General features: G+C 40.5%; 1 protein-coding gene across 3 annotated transcripts in view; it reads left to right on the top strand.

The window, feature by feature from the left end:
* Positions 1 to 22,606, top strand: part of LOC105016715 (cadherin-22) — a 163,605-nt gene that overhangs the window by 98,736 nt on the left and 42,263 nt on the right. For all 3 annotated transcript variants that reach the window (XM_010880735.3, XM_020055179.2, XM_020055180.2), the window contains 3 exons: positions 7,028 to 7,147; positions 9,914 to 10,081; positions 13,368 to 13,555. In XM_010880735.3, the coding sequence (XP_010879037.2) occupies positions 7,028 to 7,147; positions 9,914 to 10,081; positions 13,368 to 13,555 (476 nt within the window). The remainder of the gene's footprint in view (positions 1 to 7,027; positions 7,148 to 9,913; positions 10,082 to 13,367; positions 13,556 to 22,606) is intronic.

Genomic DNA, 22,606 nt, shown 5'->3' with positions numbered 1-22,606 from the left:
TTTCCCACTGACCCCATCCGTGGCACTGTGGCATTTAATTGATTTCTTCGACACTGAACGGTAGCTGTGGTTTGTGTGAGCCGACCACAGGTCACAGCGCCGCAACACCGGCTACTAAACAAATAATGTTACAGTTGAATGACGGAACCACGGCACGGCCCTTACACGGGGCAAAATAAATGTTTCTGTCACAGAAGATGGAGGACATTACCCCCAAAATCTCACCGTTACCTGGCAGAGATTTTCAGTAAGCAGGCTATTGGCTTTTATGACCCAGCACTTCCTTTCCCACCATTCATGTCCTTCATGCGGACCGACCGAGAAATGAATCACGCCTGGTAGTAGTGGAGAAATAACTTTTGATGTGAAAATACCTAGGCTTTTATGGCTTTACTAAATGATCCATAATATGGAAGGGGAGCACTCAGTCCTGCAGAATAGGGCGGGCCGAGCCACGGGCGGTGTGGTGATAGCCGATGCCACGCGGCCACTGCTGCAGAGCCGGAGCTCCGGCACAAATCTGTTTTACGAGGTGGCCTCTTAAATAGCAGTCAGTCTAGTGTCTCACACATGGCACTCACAATCCACCTCCTCACATGGTAATTGAACCATCTCCCCCTGAGTGCCCAATGCGGTGGGAAGCCGTTTGAACAGACTGTGTTGGTGCCATTAAAACAGGCCAGTGCATAAATCTCCTCGGGTTGTGGCACGGAGAACAAAATTGCTATTGCCCCAAACCCCTGGTTTTCTACCAGAGGAGTTGGCTTTAAAATGTGTTTTTCATTAGAGATTAAATTTTTTACAGCTCCGCATAGTTTTTAACCTCATATCTATTGTGTCTACGTAACGAAGCAGTTACGGATTATCCTGCTGAAAGAGGCCAATGTCATCAGGGAATACTGTTGCCATGAAAGGGTGCACATGGTCTGCAACAATGCTCAGGTAGGTGGTACGTGTGACAGTAACATTATTATGAATGGCAGGATCCAAGGTTTCCCCAGCAGAACATTGCCCAAAGCATCACACTGCCTCCGCCGGCTTGCCTCCATCATGTTCATCATTGAGCCTTGGCCACTGGTTCACCGCTTTTACTTCCTTGGACCACTTTTGATAGGTACTGACCACTGCAGACCGGGAACACCCCACAAGGGCTGCAGTTTGGAGATGCTTCAACCCAGTCGTCTAGCCATCACAATTTGGCCCTTGTCAAAGTTGCTCATATCCTTACGCTTGCCCATTTTTCCTGATTCTAACACATCAACTTTGAGGACAGAATGTTCACTTGCTACCTAATATATCCCACCCACTGACAGGTGCCATGATAACGAGATTATCAGTGTTATTCACTTCACCTGTCAGTGGTCATAATGTTATGGCTGATGGGTGTATCAGTGTTATTCACTTCACCTGTCAGTGGTCATAATGTTATGGCTGATGGGTGTATCAGTGTTATTCACTTCACCTGTCAGTGGTCATAATGTTATGGCTGATGGGTGTATCAGTGTTATTCACTTCACCTGTCAGTGGTCATAATGTTATGGCTGATGGGTGTATCAGTGTTATTCACTTCACCTGTCAGTGGTCATAATGTTATGGCTGATGGGTGTATCAGTGTTATTCACTTCACCTGTCAGTGGTCATAATGTTATGGCTGATGGGTGTATCAGTGTTATTCACTTCACCTGTCAGTGGTCATAATGTTATGGCTGATGGGTGTATCAGTGTTATTCACTTCACCTGTCAGTGGTCATAATGTTATGGCTGATGGGTGTATCAGTGTTATTCACTTCACCTGTCAGTGGTCATAATGTTATGGCTGATGGGTGTATCAGTGTTATTCACTTCACCTGTCAGTGGTCATAATGTTATGGCTGATGGGTGTATCAGTGTTATTCACTTCACCTGTCAGTGGTCATAATGTTATGGCTGATGGGTGTATCAGTGTTATTCACTTCACCTGTCAGTGGTCATAATGTTATGGCTGATGGGTGTATCAGTGTTATTCACTTCACCTGTCAGTGGTCATAATGTTATGGCTGATGGGTGTATCAGTGTTATTCACTTCACCTGTCAGTGGTCATAATGTTATGGCTGATGGGTGTATCAGTGTTATTCACTTCACCTGTCAGTGGTCATAATGTTATGGCTGATGGGTGTATCAGTGTTATTCACTTCACCTGTCAGTGGTCATAATGTTATGGCTGATGGGTGTATCAGTGTTATTCACTTCACCTGTCAGTGGTCATAATGTTATGGCTGATGGGTGGATCAGTGTTATTCACTTCACCTGTCAGTGGTCATAATGTTATGGCTGAGGGGTGTATCAGTGTTATTCACTTCACCTGTGAGTGGTCATAATGTTATGGCTGATGGGTGTATCAGTGTTATTCACTTCACCTGTCAGTGGTCATAATGTTATGGCTGATGGGTGTATCAGTGTTATTCACTTCACCTGTCAGTGGTCATAATGTTATGGCTGATGGGTGGATCAGTGTTATTCACTTCACCTGTCAGTGGTCATAATGTTATGGCTGATGGGTGTATCAGTGTTATTCACTTCACCTGTCAGTGGTCATAATGTTATGGCTGATGGGTGTATCAGTGTTATTCACTTCACCTGTCAGTGGTCATAATGTTATGGCTGATGGGTGTATCAGTGTTATTCACTTCACCTGTCAGTGGTCATAATGTTATGGCTGATCGGTGTATCAGTGTTATTCACTTCACCTGTCAGTGGTCATAAAGTGGTCATCCACCTGTCAGATGGAGGATGGATGGTTCAGTTAACACATATATATATATGTGAAGCATCTATACATACATACATACATATAGCTCCGGAAAAAATTGAGACTACCCTTTTCTATCCTATATATATGGTAGCTGAACCATCCATCCACACACACACACACACACACCCATCCAGCCATCCATACACACACACACACCCATCCAGCCATCCATACATACATACATTTATGTATACAGCTCCGGAAGAAATTAAGAGATCACTGCACCTTTTTCTTTTAAAAAAAATTTGAAAAGGAACATTTTGAGTGAGGAATAGAACCTGAAATAGATATGACCTAATATAGAATTTTTTATTCCTAATACCATTTTTTCTTTATTACCACTGTATTATTTTTCAACCAACGTGGTATTACTGAGTTTATGTTATAGAGGTGGTTATTACCAAGCACGAGCTAGCGAGTTCCAGTTGGGCAATTCCCTGGTGCATTCGAGTATGAATCTTTGAAAATGCCCTAAACTCCTTCTAAACCAAATAGATTTAGAAAACTCTGGGAAAGAGTAAAATGTATGAAAAATGCAGTCCACTATGTTCATAACATATTCTCTTTTGTAAAGAAAAATGCTTTCATTGTTGACAAAAATGGGCAGACCGCACAACAGTCCTCTCCTGCCTGGCCACAGGGTCTCCATGTGGACTAGAAATTAGAATCTGATGCTTTAGATTCATTCATCCAGTGGTCTGTCTGTCTCCAGGTCCATCTGTGGACACATAATACACAACAAAAACACCACATTTTGCATTGTCGTCCAGTGTGCTTATTGGATGCCATTGCGGAGCATCTGCGAAATATACAGTTCATCACCCCAAGCTTTTTTCACTCGTTATACTGCCAGATTGAAAGCCGAGAAGAGACATTTAGGTGGGGGTGTTTATTTTTCCTCCTCTACATAAATGAAGCAGGCACTCTTTAATGTTGTTTTTTTTTGACACTGCCAGTCACTTTTGGTTTGCTTATTTTCAACTAAGAAGGGGTGTATGTAAAGCAGTTAGACGGTTCATTGGGATCGTTATTTAGCGAAGACTTAATAGGTCATTTCCCTAGCAGTTTTCCAGTGATGCTGGGTTCCTTGGTTACCTTCACACCGCTGCACAAAGCACTAAATGACTGTCTGTGCGTTTTGTGTCCTTCCTTGCCTTACCTGAAGCAACGGATAACAAGCACTTGTCTTTCATTGGTCCAGATGAGCAAGCAGACAATGTTTTGGTAGAGCCCACATGTTATTAAAATAGTGTAATTGCTTTTGCCTGCTGGCCAGAGTAAATACGGCATGTCTGCTAGCTGGCAGGCAAGTCTTGAAACATGCAACATAGAACTAACAGCAACATAAAGCTAACAGCAACATAAAGCTAACAGCAACATAAAGCTAACAGCAACATAAAGATAACAGCAACATTAAGTTAACAGCAACATAATGCTCTGTTCTGGCATCTGATAAAAATCAGTTTAGCTCATTTTAACAGCTTCTTCTATCATTTAGGGACTCCTCTGTTCCGGTTTATACTTTGCTTTCTTCAAGCATGAAAAATCTGAATGTGTGTGTAATAAATATGAATTGGCATGCAGTATGTTGCTATGAGAAATGATCCCCCAATGCATTGTCATTTCAAAAGGTCTACCTTTAAAACAAGTATACATTTACAACATTAAATAAATGTGCAAACTTCATAAATGTTTCCACAAAATGTTGACTAATGGTCTCTCTCCCATTGAAACACTCAGATCTCTTTGTAATGACATTAAAACACGGCGTCCCTTGATGAACAGCATTTGCCTATGTCTTAACATGAACTTGCCAATGTGCTCTCTGTGTGCATCTAAATCAGATGTAACCATTGCTAAGCATAAATAGTGATGCACGTACATTTTCAGTCCTGCCACATGGGCATAATACATGTTGCGTTCCAAATGACACCCCATGTCCTAAATACTGAACCACGTGGGGCCATGTCAGAAATAGTGCCCTAAATAGGTCAAAAGTAGTGAACGTTTAGGGAATAGGGTGTCATTTGTGAAGTGGTCATAGCCTTTCATTCTGGCGGAGCAGTGATGTGGAGCTTCTTTTCATATGCAGCATTAATGGCCAGGATGCGTTAAAAGCAGATCTATGCAAACCTACAGGGGCCAAAACATTTCAAACTTTGAATGGGAAGCTAGACTGCTAAGTACATGGACCCGCAAACGAAGCAGGAAACAATGTTTGTTTAACATATGCACTATGTGCACTATGTGCATATCCGCAATTACTATTACAGAAATAAAATAAATAAATTGCAGTACTCTTTTTCATCTCAAAGCAATTTTAGCCTTCTGGTTTTCTGAGTGGAAGCAAAACAAATCGTTAGATAAGGAATAACTTGCCCTTTCTTCATTAAAATACTTTTGCTCATTAAATTAATATAGTATTTGGTTGTGTTTTCCTATTGGGTTAGTCAATAACTTATATTGAAATCCCCTTGAGGCCCGTCACAAAGTAGAATCTGCTTAAAACCAACATCCCAGGTGATAGCTAATGACTTAGCTCCCTCTGTCAGTGGAAGCTGTGGCCGACCAAGGCATTAATAAGGACTGACAATGCTGCATTCTCTGACTCTCTGACTGCTTCCTTATTTTAACAGAAACACAATAACGGAGCATTTGCATTTATATAGTCTTTCTTCCAGCCTCGTCACATCAGAGGCATCCCCGAAACAGCTCAACGTCACACTGATTGTTACCTGAGGAAAATTAAGATTATAGGAACAATCCCATGAAACGGAATGGCTTCCCTGCTTCTTCCACCGCTCTACCAGGCACGCAGACATGAACAAATATCACATTTCCGGCTATGTGAGGAAAACTATAATGCCTGTAATGCCTCCTGTTTCTAATACAATAAGGATAGTTTCAAAGTCAATAAGGATAGTTTTGAACTGATCTGTGCAGGATAATGACACACATCTCCACGTCTGAAGATAGGCAGGGTGTCTACATCAACATTTTAGAAGTGATAATGGTTGTGTTGTACAATATACAACGTGCTTAAAGACCCCATTTGAACAGAATCATTAGATCCAGCCTTTGATGCCATCTGATGTGAGGGGAAATATGAATTGGATGAAGCTCGAGTTAGGTAAACTTAAAGGGCTACAGCGATGAGGAATTTAACCGTGTGACCATAGGATGCTAGCTTAAAGTCTGAGAACACTGATGATTTCCTCGGACTTAGTTCCGTGCTGTTGCTGAGAACATTCCATTTAACTGGCTTCTTTAATAATGTAGCTAGCACAACGCGGTGTGGAGAAACGCCGTGGGTGTGGAGAAGAATCCAAAAGGTGACGACAGTTACTGATCCGAAGCATCTGTTGTAATGGCTGGGTGGCTTTTAATGATAATCCACTGTCCTCCTCCCTGCGCCACCCTTGGGAGCGACGCCCATGACAGGAAACAAACAGAACACTGGCACATCCTGCTAATTAGCTTCATTAGCATTCGGCCATTATGCTGCTGGACAGTAGCATGACAGGGCTCTGGGAAAGGTTACAGCTGTGACCTTTAGTGGACATCACCAGCTGTCAGTTATTACCTATAGCCGGGTCAGGGGGGGTCAGGGGGTGGAAGCGCACACGCTGTCCTTGAGGGGCCATCTTAACCGTCAACCTGGTCCCCCAAAACCAAGTGTTTCTCGTCTGAGAAATGTCTGACTCTGCATAGGAGTTTCTATCCCCCCCCCCACCCCCCCCACCCCCCCTCGGTAGACGTGGCCCATTAAGCGTTATGGGTTTAAGGCTTTGCTTTGGTTAAAGTGTGTTAACTTTTAAATATGGGCGTCGCATTTCAGGGCCAGGGGCTTGTGGCTACACGTAATTGACTTGGAACAGAGTGAATAACTGTGTCCCCCAATAAGTCACAGTTCTAAATGCATGACAAAACTATTGAGGTCCCTAAGTGTTTCTAGTCGTTTTTAATTGTTTGTTGTTGGATTTTCTTTTTCATCACTGAGACAAAACTCGGTCACGAAGGAGAGGTCGTTTTGGAAAGTTGTTCTCAAACAACACACTACGTTTAGGAACAAACAATATCTAGGGCATTGAAATAGCTCCCCAGTCCACCTCTCTCTCTCTCTCTCTCTCTCCCTCCCTCCCAAGCTCATTGTCTGTCCTCTCTGATTGTTTGAATGGACACACGTGGAGTAGTGCTGAAACCTGGTGTAATCGTACCATTCAATTCCTCCGCAGGAACGTCTGTGATGAAGGTCACTGCATCGGACGCAGATGATCCTACTTATGGAAGCAGCGCCCGGGTTGTGTACAGTGTCCTGGATGGGGAGAAGTTCTTCACTGTGGACAGACAGACAGGTAAGATTAGACTGCTGAGTTGACCATACTAAATAAATACTTTTATTATCTTTGTATCTGTCGTACTTATTAGCTATGTGTACTTGAAAACGATTGATGGATTGATTTGGATTGATACATCACTTATGTCATACCTTATATTGGGTACTTAAAGTGTTTATCCTAACACAAAAGGATACATATTGAAGTGATAAAGGATATTATTAAATCTCTAAAGTGTTACAGTATACTACAGTCCCTTCATTTGCTAATTGTCACTCCCAGTCAGCACATTTGGGTGAATTCCCTTATGGTGTAAGGGCTTGTCTGTAGGCTTGAACCTTTGTCTCTCAGGCGTATCCTGAGGTCTGTGTTGCCTGCAAATGTTCCCCTGGGAGCAGCACTAAACTTTTAATGATTCCTTTTTCGGTCTCCACACTTTGATTCGGTTTGCCCCGGTGCCTAGATGATAAATGGCCCTGCCTCATCGGCGTTGGCCTGGAGTCTCTCGGAGCGTACCAACACCCGTCTCCCCCTTCTTTTTTTATGTACATGAACCTGTCAGATGAATGCAGGTGGGAGAGGTCATCAAGGTAATGGAAGTGCTGTGCTTTGCACCTAACTGATCCCAGTCACTCAAAGGTGTTAGTCTTTCACAACATTTTCTTCTGGATTCCCGGTAAGAATGTGATCAATGGTCTTAGCAGGTTTCTAAGAAACTGTGTTTAATTTGAAGGTGTTTGAACTTCATTTTGGTGTGTAATAATGGCGTTCAAGCGCACGTCTCATCAAAAGTCTACGGGTTCTTGTCTATGGAATCTTTTCCATTTTGTTGAACACATTTCTGGGAAAGAGACAAAACAACTTCAAGTTCAGCACTTAATGCCCTGTCATGAAGCGCATGGACATTTCCACCACCGTCATCTGAAACGACTACCAGTCAAATGCAAAGAGCTCAGGTGGTCAGCGTCAACACGCAGAATTCTGCGACAATAACATCCATTTCTAGGACATTGCAAACTTCAGTAGTAAGGGAATGTTTGATTGAGTTGAAGAAGACAGAGCTGATGCAAAGAGCTACATTTCTGTAGCCTCTGGTTCTACTTAGCAGTATTTTGAGTCTCCATATCCTGCAACTGCATTTGAGCATGCATTGTACACAGACAAACAACGCCTGAAGCTGTCATGTGTGAGGGGAATCTCTAAGTTGTGTGTCTAAGCAGACTGTAGCACAATCCAAAGGCCTGGGAGAGATGCCATCAATGCAGGCGAGGCAACGATGGGATTTGATGCGGATATCCCAACAGGAAACATGATTATATTACTCTGCAGTGTACTGCTCCTGCTATTTGACCAGAGAAGCAGGTCTTTATATTACCTCTCTTGTCTAGTGTATCATTTTGAGTCTTGGATCGGTGTGAAAATATACAGGTAGAGATTACACTGAAAGGAGCAGAAAACCAACACCTGCCTTGCTCTAATTTAAATTCTATTTAAAAATGCACTGAAGGTTTTAACAAGTGAAATGGAGTTCAGGCTGTGTGCTGCATGTGGTATATTGACATTTTACTTTCGACCAAAACACTCCACGGTGCCCCTGGAACTGCGGTGAGCCTGGTATTTGTCATTACTCTGTTGTGGTCTTAGAATGCCGGCATTCTTAATTGGTTACGGTGACCTGACTTCAGGCTTTTCCATCCTTGCACCAATCCCACTGTACACAGATGTGCGCGTATAATTGATCGTAATGTTTTGAGACGGATACACATTCCCATTACATGAATCAGAACAAATAATGTGATTAAGACCATTTAAAGTCCTTTATTAATTTTTTCTTAATTTTTTAAAATTATGCGTCCACTTTTTTCTTCCCTTCTAATTGTGTAATGACTGATGAGCTGTTTAGGCCTTGTTACCGCTGATGCAAGACTTGCCCAGCCACTCTTTGTCTTATCACACTCAATCAACTGGGAAGTAGTTTTTTCTGGCTGCACACATTGGAAGTGAACATTCCCTGGCCAATAACCACAACTGAGCTTGCAGGTGCCCAACCTACCACAAGGAGTCGCTAGAGCACAATGACCCAAGGCATTTCCGTATCGCATAAAACGTAAGGTTGGGAACTAATACACTTCCAACTGTAATTACTTCTGTAGAACTATAAACCTGGCTAAACACAGCAGTGTCACAACAAAATGCTCCACGGATTAGAATTCATGACATTCTTATTCTTTATTTTTAAACAGGAAGAATTATGTCATTTTGCCTTTGAAAAATGGCACTTAACATTAATTGCTCCTGTAAATGTGTCTGGATTAGAGTTTCTGCTAAATGTGAACCTAAATCCACTCCCCTGTGACAGAGGGGCCTTTTCGCCAGAACGGATTCCAAGAGCCTCGTTCTTCTAAGACATGGGCCTCCACTTTGGACCTCGGCACAATATTATTACACCTCAGCCATAGTAACATAAGGAGCATTGGTTGTGACATTATATACCCTGTCAAGGGGAGCCGGGAGTGCATTTGTAGGAGGTGCGATTGTGCCTCTAATGAAGTGCTTAAATTGTACTGGCGACTAGGAAAGACGTAGCGGGTAGCCCCATATGAGCTGAGCACTAATGTGACCATCCCCGTAATGCATTTGTCTTTCTCTCCATCTTTCTCTCTCTTCTGTCTCCCTGCTCTAAATCTATTCCTTTTACTCCCTCTCTCTCTCTCTCTCTCTCTGTCTCTCTATCCCTCTCTCTGTATATACATATATATATATATATATATATATGTTTTCCAGGATTGATTCGGACAGCGGTGGCAGATCTGGACCGGGAGACGCAAGATCGCTATGAGCTGGTCGTCAAGGCAACGGACATGGCAGGCCAAATGGGCGGTCTCTCCGGCTCCACTACGGTGACGATAGTGATCACGGACGTTAATGACAACCCGCCGCGCTTCCCCCAGAGTGGGTCCCTTTCAAATTAGGAGGCGCAATGAGATGCTAAATGCTTGCGGTGCACTTACACCCATCGGTATCAGCATGAATGGAGTGTCCAGAAGCACTCTGGAAAATATATATTATATATTTTACTTATAGTTACACAAAGGTCAAACATTCCTTTTAGTAGGGTCAGGCAATCCACTGAAAGCAGTTTTCTGAATTTCCATGTCTCTGGATATGAACACTTTTAAAAAGCTTCCTATTTGGGTAATCACACACTCAAAATATTGTTAAAATCAGTCGGTTTTCCATATATTCTAATTCAGTCCAAGGCAGTAACAAACATTGTCAGATTTAATTGGGCAAGTTAGTGTCTTCATGTCTTAATAAAAAGTGTCACTTCCAAACATCAAGTATCTAAACTAATATGTGAAACACAGACTTCAGTCATTCCAGTAAAAGTATGTTTGCTGGAATGTACATCTATCCGAATGAAAAAATACCACCCACAGGCTAACGGTAAAGATTCTTTAGATTCCAAAAGCAAAACAGCCTGAGCTGTATAAAGCTGTGTGGAGGTCTCCTCTTTGTCACAGAGCCTTTGTTATTTCTATGACAGCATGGGCCGGACATTAGAGTTTTTTTCTCTGCTCACTGAGCAGCCGATTACCAACATGTGGGTAGTGAACTGTACAATAGACAGTGTGGACTATTGACGTGCCGGCAGGTGTGCTCCAAGCCTCGTAGAACCCAAACCTGTTTTTCTTTTTCTGTTGACACGATGGCAAGTGTAAAAAATGTGTCTAGGTTCAAAAATTCATCTAACTCATTGTTGGACTCTGAAAGCGTCCAACTATCTCGCTCTGTTAGAGGGACGAAGCGGAAGAGCATTTTGGAATAATAAAAGTATAATTACGGAAGAAAGTTCTGTCAGAATGAAAATACAACATGATTGATCAATCAACTTTAATTTTCATATGGCGTGATTATTTTATTCACAAATGTACCTTTCCTGAGCTCTGCCAAGACATTAGGAAATAGACTGTGTAGAATGGGGAGGCCCCTCATTAGTCTAGTTCTACTCTTGCACATTAAACTGCATTGGTGTGCAGTAAGCCCACAGGCTGCTATTTCATCATCTCTTTACAGATGGGACAGAAAAGGAAAGGTTTTGAAACCATGTTTCATGAAATGTACAGTATATGCTCTACATTTTAAAATGGATTCAGACTTAAACAATTTTGTTATTACAGGATGTTTCTTTGATTTCCATTTCTCCGCAAGAATGTTCAAGCATTTCATTGTTAGTGCTGATAAAAAATTATACAAAACAATATGTACTGTAGTAGCACAACAGGGAACCACATTTTTATGTTGAAAAATGAAATCAATATGGATTAATTAGGGGTTTATCACAAAAAATTAATAAAAACTAACATAGTTCTAAATACAATAAAAACTATTCAGTAGGTATTCAGTCCCTTTGCTTTGTGGTGCAACCAGTTTTCTTTAGAAGTCAAATAATTAGTTTAAGGGAGTAAATTTGTGTACAATCAACATATTTCACATGATTTCAGGATAAATCCAAATTTCTCTGGGAGGTTTCATGGTTAGTTAGTACAACTCCTAACAGAAACTACTATGAAAACGAAGGAACGTACAAAGCAAATCTGGAAAAGTTCTTCAAAAGCACCAATTAGGGGAAGGATATTAGAAGATTTCAAAGGCATTGAATATACCCCGGAGCATAGTGAATCCCATTACTACGTGATAGAGAGAATATGGCACAACTGTGCATCGGTCTAAAACAGGCCCTCCTCAAAAACTACTCTGGCCACACAGTGGCCTTTGGCAACTCTAAAGGAGTTACAGTCTTCCATGGGAGAACTGTGAGACACTGCACACTGCAACAATAGCCCGGGTGCTTATTGAAGAGTGGCAAAAAGAAAGAAAGGACTCACATCAAATGTGGGCAGAAGAAGCATGTGGGAAATTCTGTTGATGAAGGGGACGAATATTCTATGGCCTGTAGAGATCAAAATAGATGTTTCCCTCAGCGCTATGCACTAGGTTTGGCACAAGCTTAACACCTCACAGCCTGAGAGTTTTGTATACATAAGTCATTTTCAACAATTAGCAGATTTTATTTAAAAAAGATAATTGTTCATCAGTGGCAAAAATGATTCAATATATTTAGATTTCATGTAACACAATATAATGTGGAATTCCAAGTGGGGTGAATATTTTGTAATTTGTTTTATTTTTTCAGGTTTTGCAATAATGCATATTTATATGATGTAATTTACTATGCATTGTGTTATTTTCAGCTATTCCATTGCCTGCAGCTTATTTGGATCAATATGAAATACCAAATATCTCAACTTGTTTTACAGTATTTCAAAAGTGACACATGGGTGAACAATTATTTAGGTGAATATTTCTAAAATGCAACACAAACTCTCATTCAGCCTCTATGTCTACCTGGCATTTCAATAAATGTTTAATATTTTATTATATGTTCTGCCACCTTAACGTGGTGGAGGGGTTTGAGTACCCGAGTGACCCTAGAAGCTATGATGTCTGGGGCTATATGCTCCTGGTAGGGTCTCCCAAGGCAAACAGGTCCTAGGCGACGGGTCAGACTAAGAGCGGTTCAAAACCCTTTAATGACAGAAAACATTTTGAGGACCGTGACGATGCCCGGTATGGCGCAGCCGGGGCCCCACCCTGGAGCCAGGCCCGGGGTTGGGGCTCGTATGCGAGCGCCTGGTGGCCGGGCCTTTCCCCACGGGGTCCGGCCGGGCTCATGCCCTGCTCATGTGAAGTGACCGCGTACTCCATGCCCTGCCAGTATCACCCGTTGATCAGCATCTTAGATGTGGTTAACATAAATGCATAATGCCTTGGTCTAACCAAAGATCTGGTGCATTACTTAAAAAGAATCATGACTGCCAATTGAGGGTCACGAATTGGGGTTGGGGGATGCATGATTGACCAAGTTGTTGCCACTGGAGGATAAAGACTCTGGGTGAATTCTCTTTTTGCTGAATCTTCTTGGCACTGGTAACAATGATCATATAAAGTCTGACAATGTAGAGTTATGTATTGAATGAATACATTTGTCCTTTCGTTTTCTTTAATCTAATATACCTCAACTATACCACTTATTCATTTATCTTTTCTGTCCACCTTCCCGAATCTCCTGCTCTCCCTTCTCCAACTCCTCCTCCCCTTTTTCTTTTCCTCCCCCCTCTCCTTCCGTTACCACCACCACAAACTCCTCCCCCTTCCCCTTGTTCCTCTCCGTCAGAAATGTACCAGTTTTCGGTGTCCGAGGGGGCGGCCGTGGGGACGCCGGTGGGGAGGGTGATCGCCACGGACGCGGACATGGGGGAGAACACGGACATGAGCTACCTCATCAAGGATGAGGAGGGTGGCGAGCTCTTCAAGGTCACCACTGACGGCAACACACAGGAGGCCGTCATCGCCATCAAAAAGGTGGGAGCACAATGTGGTTAAGTTAGGACATAGTTTGAAATTTGGGAGGTTAACCAGGCCCAATATCTGTGGTTAGATTAGTGTCTAACGATCATAGTCAGGACTTGACAGGGGTACATTTGTAGTTAGGTTAATATGTAATGGTTATAAAAAAAAATCTACAGACTAAATTTTGCTGTTGAAGCTTAGGATGTCAAGGGTAAAGATAGGGTCTTGTGGTTTGAGCTTCCCCAAGACGTGGCATTACAGTCTTGCTCAGTGCTTTTCCCACTCTTCTGAAGTTGAATTCAGATTGGTATGCTAAAGGCTTAACCTGGGTAGCTACATTATCCTAGCTAGATCTGTTGTTAAGTTATTTCATTGTTGAGGTAAGGATTCAGCAGGGTAACTACATTATCCTAGCTAGATCTGTCGTTGGGTTATTTCATTGTTGAGGTAATGATTCAGCAGGGTAACTACATTATCCTAATTAGATCTGTTGTTAGGTTATTTCATTGTTGAGGTAAGGATTCAGCAGGGTAACTACATTATTCTAGCTAGATCTGTCGTTAGGTCATTTCATTGTTGAGGTAATGATTCAGCAGGGTAACTACATTATCCTAGTTAGATCTGTTGTTAGGTTATTTCATTGTTGAGGTAAGGATTCAGCAGAGTAACTTGATTCTTTATTGGTGGTTAGATTATCAGTATTAGTGTTGTCAAACGATTTTAATAGTTGCGATTGAACGCATAATCTTCTGTAGTTAATTGTGATTATTATTGTTAATTTTAGAATGTGTTCAGATTTTGCCCTAAATACACATTCTGTTTAAAAAGTAGTGTATTATGTTGAAGACATACTGGGTTTTATTACAACCTATGGACAGTGCTTGACTTGGAATTACGTCACAGACCTTAGTTCAGTTTAATATGCATACATGTCAGTCCGTAACTTACCACAATAACTGGCTGCATCTAAATGTAGCCCATGTATATCTCAATAGAAGGTTGCTGGTCTAGAAAATGTTGTTCTACCATCTCATACTGTTCTCTTGATTAACGCACAAAAGACAATAACTATTACGTTATTCAACCAAATGCATGAGGTAGGTACTTTATAGGCAATGGCATAAGGAGCTAGATACAGTTAGGTTCGGAAATAATTAGACTCTAACACAAGTTTTGTTATTTTGGCTATTTACCAAAATATATTCAAGTTACAGTTAAATAATGAATATGGGCTCAAAGTGCAGTCTATCTGCTTTAATTTGAGGGAATTCACATCCAAATTGGAGGAAGGGTTTAGGAATTACAGCTCTTTAATATGTCAAGGGACCAAAAGTAATTGGACAGTAGACTCAAAAGCTGTTTCGTGGACAGGTATGGGCTATTCCTTTGTTACTTCTTCATCAATTAAGCAGGTGAAAGGTCTGTAGTTGATTCCAGGTGTGGGATTAGCATTTGGAAGCTGTTGCTGTGAATTTCACAAAATGCGATCAAATGAACTCTCAATGCAAGTGAAACAGACCATCCTTACACTGCAAAAAGAATCATTAGGAACATTAGGAGTGGCCAAATCAACAGTCTGGTACATTCTGAGAAAAAAAGAACGCACTGTTGAGCTCTGCAATGCAAAAAAGCATGGATGTCCATGTAAGACAACAGTGGTGGATGATCATAGGATCCTTTCCATGAAAAAGAAAAACACTTTCACAATATCCAGCCAAGGGAAGCACACTCTCCAGGAGGTAGGCATATCAAAGTCCACCTTAAAGAGAACACTTCACAAGAGCAAATACAGAGAGTTTACCACAAGGGGCAAACCATTTATAAGCCTCAATAATAGAAAGGCTAGATTAGACTTTACCAAAAAACATCTAAAAAAGCCAATCCAGTTTTGGAACGGCATTTTTGGGACTGATGAAACTAAGATAAACATGCAGCCATCAACGACTTTCGCCAGAATGATGGAGAAGAAAAAGTATGTAGAAGGCTTGGAACAGTTCATGATCCGAAGCATACCACATCATCTGTAAAACACGGTGGAGGCAGTGTGATGGCATGGACATGCATGGCTTCCAGTGGCACTGAGTCATTAGTGTTTATTAATGATGTGACAGAAGACAGAAGCAGACAGATTAATTATAAAGTGTATAGGGATACATTGTCTGCTCAGATTCAGCCAAAATCAACAAAGTTGACGGACAATGACCCAAAACAAACTGCGAAAGCAACCCAGGAGTTTTTTAAGTCAAAGAAGTGAAATATTCTGCAATGGCCGAGTCAATCACTTGATCTCAACCTGATCAAGCATGCATTTCACTTGCTGAAGACATAACTTACAGCAGAAAGTCCCATGAACAAACAACAACTGAAGACAGCTCCAGTAAAGGCCTGGTAAAGCGTCACAAAGAAGGAAACCCAGCATTTGGTGATGTCAATGCATTCCAGACATCAAGTCATTGCCTGCAAAGGATTCTCAACAAAGTATTAAAAAATTACATTTTATTTGTGATTTTGTTAATTTGTCCAATTACATTTGAGCCCCTGAAATAAGCGGACTGTGTATGAAAATGGTTGCAATTCCTAAACATTACATGTTTTTATATATTTTTGTTCAACCCATTAAATGAAAGCTACATTTCTGCACTTCAGTTGCATCACGGTTGTTTCATTTCAAATCCATTGTGGTGGCGTACCAAAGCCAAAATTAGGAAAATTGTGTCAGTGTCCAAATATTTCCGGACCTAACTATATCTGTTTCAATTGATATAATGGTAAAAAAAGTAATACATAAAACATGAAATTTGATCTGTGAATGTACAAACATCCTGTTACGATGTCGGAATTTTTTTTTTTGCTAGTACTAATATAGTTTTACGATTCTGAAGTACCACATAATGATCTGTAGTTTTGTCAGTTTCATCTCATCCTCCCAAAAAAAAAAATATCTAAAGTCTTAGAGAAGATTGTGGCAACTCAACTTCACTCATACCCCAGTGCTAACCAGCTTAATGAGGTTTTCCAGTCTGGCTTCAGGCCAATGCATAGCACTGAGACAGCATTGGTGAAGGTTGTTAATGGCTGCAGATACAGGAACCCCCTCCATTTTAATTCTTCTGGACCTCAGTGCTGCTTTTGACACAGTAGATCACACCAGTCTACTCCAGTGCCAAAGAGAGCACACTGGCATCTCTGGGACTGCCTTAAACTGGTTCACCTCTGACCTCTTTAACCGCAAGCAGTATGTTTCTCTCAGTGAAGCAAGATCAGAGGAGTTCACATTAACCTGTGGTGTCCCACAAGAGTCGGTGCTAGGACCTATTCTCTTCCTGCTATACATGCTCCTACTTGGCCAGATCATCAGACATCACAGTGTTCAATTCCACTGCTACACAGGTGACACACAGGTGTACATTAAAGCCAAACTGGACACAACATCTGCCATGTCAACCCTGTCCAGCTGCATGGATGAGGTAAAACATTGGATGCAGAACAACTTCTTCCCACTCAATTGCAGCATGACGTAGGCAGTACTTATAGGCACCCCACAGCAAATCACCAATCTGGTGGTAAAGTTTTACCCTATTCTCTTTTAAGACCCACATTAGACATGTCTGGAAAACATCAGTTTTCACCTTAAGAAAATGTTCCACCTAAGACCTCTCACCTTTTCTGATGCAGAAAAGCTGATCCATTCATTTGTTTTCTCCAGAACTGATTAAGGGAATGCAGTACTAGGGGGCCTGCCAGCAAACTCAATTAAAAAAATACAGCTCATCCAAAACAGCGCTGCAAGGATCCTGAGACAATCAAATAAACATGCCCACATCACACCTCTACTGGCTGACCTTCACTGGCTTCCCTCAAAGAATTGACTTTAAAATGATCCTTTTAGTCTATAAAGCTATCAATGGTTTGTGACCGTTCTACTTATCTGACCCCCTATGAAACTCCATGCCCTCTATGATCTAGAAACGCCAATCTTCTCGGTGAACCAAGAACCCAGCTCTGAAAAATGGGAGACTGCGCCTTTTTTTACATTGTACTTGACCTCTGGAACTCCCTTCCTGACAGCCTCAGAGCTCCACAGACAGTCATGGCTTTTAAAGCAGGCCTTAAGACACACCTCTACCGGTTGACCTACCCTTCCCTTTAATCAAATGATACTATAAATTATTATATAATATGTAATATAATTTAAATGTACTGTATTATTATTGTAGTTTAATTTATATATTTTGAATATATTTTTAATTACATTTGTATCTGATAGTTATTTTATTTATTTAATATTATTTTTTTCTTTTCTTTTTTTCCATTCACTTTGAGATAATTCCTCTATAGCGAAAAGCGCTTTACAAATGCAAAACATTATTATTATTATTTAATGGAATATTTAGACCTAAATCACATATGGATATTGATATTCTGTGGATACTCTATGCAAGGCTATTCTGTGTCCTTGTCATTTTCACACGCACATATTTGATTAAATGCCTAGACGCATGATAGCGTACTGGTGTAATGTGGTTATGTAGTCTTAAAAACATGAAATCAGGAATCGCAACGCTATGGTGGAGCACAGGGCTAGCGGTCCAACTTATTACTGCTAGCTTTACAGTTTCAAAGAGCCGCATGTAAAGTAACAATTTAACTTGCAAAAAAAAGTCATTAAAGGGTGTTGGTACGTTCACAGATTGAATTTCACTATTACGTTTCATGTTTTACCTTTTAGTTTTTTTTAAGATCTTACCAATTTACTAATATATTTTCTTATTAAACTAACAATACATAGGCTTAAACTTTTGGCAGAAATTTAACTCCATAAAGATAATCATTGTGGCTAGAGATGTTATCAACAAACATTAATCAGGGGACATCTGTAATTCATGCAGTGTCATGATTGTCAAGGCCCAGGACACAGGCGCAGAAGTTCTGTGAATAAAAGTTATTTAATAAACAGACTCGGCAAAAACAACAGGTTCTAAATGGCAAATCCACAGCAACCAGGCAACACCGACAACAACAATGACCAACCAGAAACACAGGGTCATGAGGAACTTAAATAGGGACTAAACAAGGGGGTAACACAGAACAGGTGACCAGACTAAACGAGACAGGTGAAACCAATAAATCAAGGGGAACCCAGGTGAACATAGAAACCAAGACACTAGAACAGAGAGACATGGAACATAGACATATAACTACCGGCATGGCATAGGCTGTGTTAGCAGGTGCATTCACACAACAGAGTCAGGGGAGACACTGCTAGCATTCTTGTTTAATGGGTTTTTGGTATGAGACTGGGGTGCGGGACGCAAGGTGAGATTTCCTCACATCCATTGTACTAATGGATGTGTAGCATACTAATGTGTTTTTAGGCTCTTGTTATAGTTGGGCCGAGTAAACAAGATTCACCACATGAATGCCTACTCTCCAGTGATGCCTACAGGCCTGTGATGCGGTCAAGTCAGGTCATGTCAACTGCCAATAAAGTTACCGGTAAACAATAAATGTGTGCAATTCTGACAGCTCAAGTCAACATCTCACTATGGATGGCTCTTGTGGCTCAAAAATAAAAAAGGCGCTAAAGGCGACAAAGAAATGAACAGCATTAAGTACTTTTAATTGATCACATGCGTTAACGTGTTAACTTTGACAGCTCTAGTCAGTATGTAATGTTTTTTGAGAGGGTAACCTCTTATTCTTTTTAACATTCTTTTATTGTGTGTGAACAGAACAATTGATTGGATTAAGATAAACACTGATTGAGTGATTGATTGATTTGATTTAATTTAAAACATTGGATTAAGATGAAGTTGCTTTGTGGAGGGTATTGCAGATCCCTGATCTGTGCCAACACAAAGCGAAAACAAACATTCTAAAACCTTACTTTCTGTTACTCAGGATCATCAAAATAATAAATAAATATTGACATATATTTTCAACTTAGGTCCAAAGGGTTACTCTGTAGAAATGGCTCAATGAATTCAGAGTTCCCTGAACATAACCACCTTCTTCAAACCAAATCATGGAGTCAATGACATTTTGGTTCCAGGATGGCTGGTTCTTCTTGAAAAAATTATGTTAAGTGCAGCGAAGATTGGTTGACGCAACTCATGTGTGCACGCAACTTTTAACATTAGGACCACCAAATGCCCACGGGAACTGATGTTTGAGTTTGTAAATTAAATAAAACTGCCATTTTGAAAGCTACACCCTCCTCCTTCAATTACTTTTCCTACAGTAAATAGGCGTATAGTACATTGTTCCATTGTCAGAATTCTAATCTTACAAATGGAAAACAATTTAGAGACTATTTACCTGTTTTTCTATACTTTTTTCAGACTTAAATCGCCAATAGCCCAGGGCACTTAGTGTTGGTACCCAAATGGTACCCTGGAGCTAATCACCCCTCACCCCTGATTGTGTGATACTCCCAGATGAATGATAGAGTCTTGGTTGAATTTGAATGAATATACAATGAATACAAGATTTCCATGTACATACGACAATTTAATTAGGCAATTGTTAAAACATACTACAAACCGTATATGTTACTTGACAATTCAACTTATGTATCACACTTTAACGTTTTTCAATAGGAGATTCAGCTCTTCTTGTGTAGGCTAATTCATCAAATGTATATCTAAAATGTAAAACCAATTACCAAGGCTACACTTTTCTGTTTTTATATTTGGAGAAAAAGATAAACTAAATATCATCTCTCTTTGAATTTTCTGTACTTGTTTTACTGAAGATTAATATTCTACAAATCAATTAGGCTAAATAATTATTCACGAAAGGAAATGCCATCGATATTCTTTACCACAAGAGCTATGCATTGTCGTTGAAATCAATTTGATTGCCCCACTAGAACCCCCAGGAGACACCTGCAAAGATGCGCTGTTCACATACCCAATTCATATTGGACCGCGTCTTTTTCTAATAATTCCTCTTGGTTATTCGATAACTTATTTATGTCACCTATTGATTGACTGTGTCATTTTCATTTTGTACATTTGTAGGGCCTAATAAACAAGTGAAAATACCATAGCCTGTGTTCTTAGAAATAATCGTTCTATGTATTATTATTATTATTATTATTTTTCATATGATAAGAACTTCAATACAAACACATTATTGTATTTTTTCAAATTGATTAACCATTTGAAGAAAACTAATTCTGTAATTCATTATTTCATTTTAGACCATTCTATATACAAACCCGATTCCAAAAAAGTTGGGACACTGTACAATTGTGAATAAAAACAGAATGCAACGATGTGGAAGTTTAAAATTTCAATATTTTATTCAGAATACAACATAGAAAATGTATCACTTTAAGGGAAAAATAAGTTGATTTTAAATTTCATGGCATCAACACATCTCAAAAAAGTTGGGACAAGGCAATGTTTACCACTGTGTGGCATCCCCTGTATTAGTCAAGAATTTGCAGTCGCAAATGTCTGGGGACTGAGGAGACAAGTTGCTCAAGTTTATGAATAGAAATGTTGTCCCATTCTTGACTAATACAGGCTTCTAGTTGCTCAACTGTCTTAGGTCTTCTTTGTCGTACCTTCCTCTTTATGATGCGCCAAATGTTTTCTATGGGTGAAAGATCTGGACAACAGGCTGGCCATTTCAGTACACGGATCCTTCTTATATGCAGCCATGACATTGTAATTGATGCAGTATGTGGTCTGGCATTGTCATGTTGGAAAATGCAAGGTCTTCCCTGAAAGAGACGACGTCTGGATGGGAGCATATGTTGTTCTACAACTTGGATATAACTGTCAGCATTGATGGTGCCTTTCCAGATGTGTAGGCTGCCCATGCCACACGCACTCATGCAACCCCATACCATCAGAGAAGCAGGCTTCTGAACTGAGCGCTGATAACAACTTGGGTTGTCCTTGTCCTCTTTAGTCCGGATGACATGGCATCCCAGTTTTCCAAAATGAACAAATTTTGATTCGTCTGACCACAGAACACACTTCCACTTTGCCACAGTCCATTTTAGATGATCCTTGGCCCAGAGAAAACACCTGCGCTTCTGGATCCTGTTTAGATACGGCTTCTTTTTTGACCTATAGAGTTTTAACTGGCAACGGCGAATGGCACGGTGGATTGTGCACGGTGGACAATGTTTTCTGGAAGTATTCCTGAGCCCATGTTGTGATTTCCATTACAGTATCATTCCTGTATTTGATGCAGTGCCGTTTGAGGGCCCGAAGATCACGGGCATCCAGTATGGTTTTCCGGCCTTGACCCTTACAGAGATTGTTCCAGATTCTCTGAATCTTTGGATGATATTATGCACTGTAGATGATGATAACTTCAAATTCTTTGCAATTTTTCTCTTGAGAAACTCCTTTCTGATATTGCTCCACAATTTTTTGCCGCAGCATTGGGGGAATTGGTGATCCTCTGCCCATCTTGACTTCTGAGAGACACTGCCACTCTGAGAGGCTCTTTTTATACCCAATCATGTTGCCAGTTGCAAATTGGTCCTCCAGGTGTTCCTTATCTGTACATTTAACTTTTCCGGCCTCTTATTGCTACCTGTCCCAACTTTTTTGGAATGTGTAGCTCTCATGAAATCCAAAATGAGCCAATATTTGGCATGACATTACAAAATGGCTCACTTTCAACATTCGATATGTTATCTATATTCTATTGTGAATTAAATATACGTTTATGAGATTTGTAAATTATTCCATTCCTTTTTTACTCACAATTTGTACAGTGTCCCAACTTTTTTGGAATCGGGTTTGTAGTTTGATGACGACCCAGTAGATGATCTGATTCTCTGACTGGATGGTGATGCTGTGGAGGAGAATGTGTATGCTAATAGGGACGATTCATATGCTAATGACGACAAACAGCATTCGGCTCTGGCTGTTAATGTTCGTCTAAATGGCTTGGCAGTTCTAGTGTTAAAAATGTTCTCATGAATACTAAAAATAATGTGATGGACATCAAGTACTCAAAAGATAGATCCCAACATTTTTGTAGTTTGGAACATTAAATAATAGTTGCTGCCTACAATGATCCTGTAGATATTTT

Source organism: Esox lucius, chromosome 17 (assembly GCF_011004845.1).
Source record: "Esox lucius isolate fEsoLuc1 chromosome 17, fEsoLuc1.pri, whole genome shotgun sequence".
In the NCBI taxonomy this organism is placed as follows: Eukaryota; Metazoa; Chordata; class Actinopteri; order Esociformes; family Esocidae; genus Esox; species Esox lucius.
Note: the sequence above shows the minus strand (reverse complement) of the source record. Positions and strands in the feature narration are given on the sequence as shown.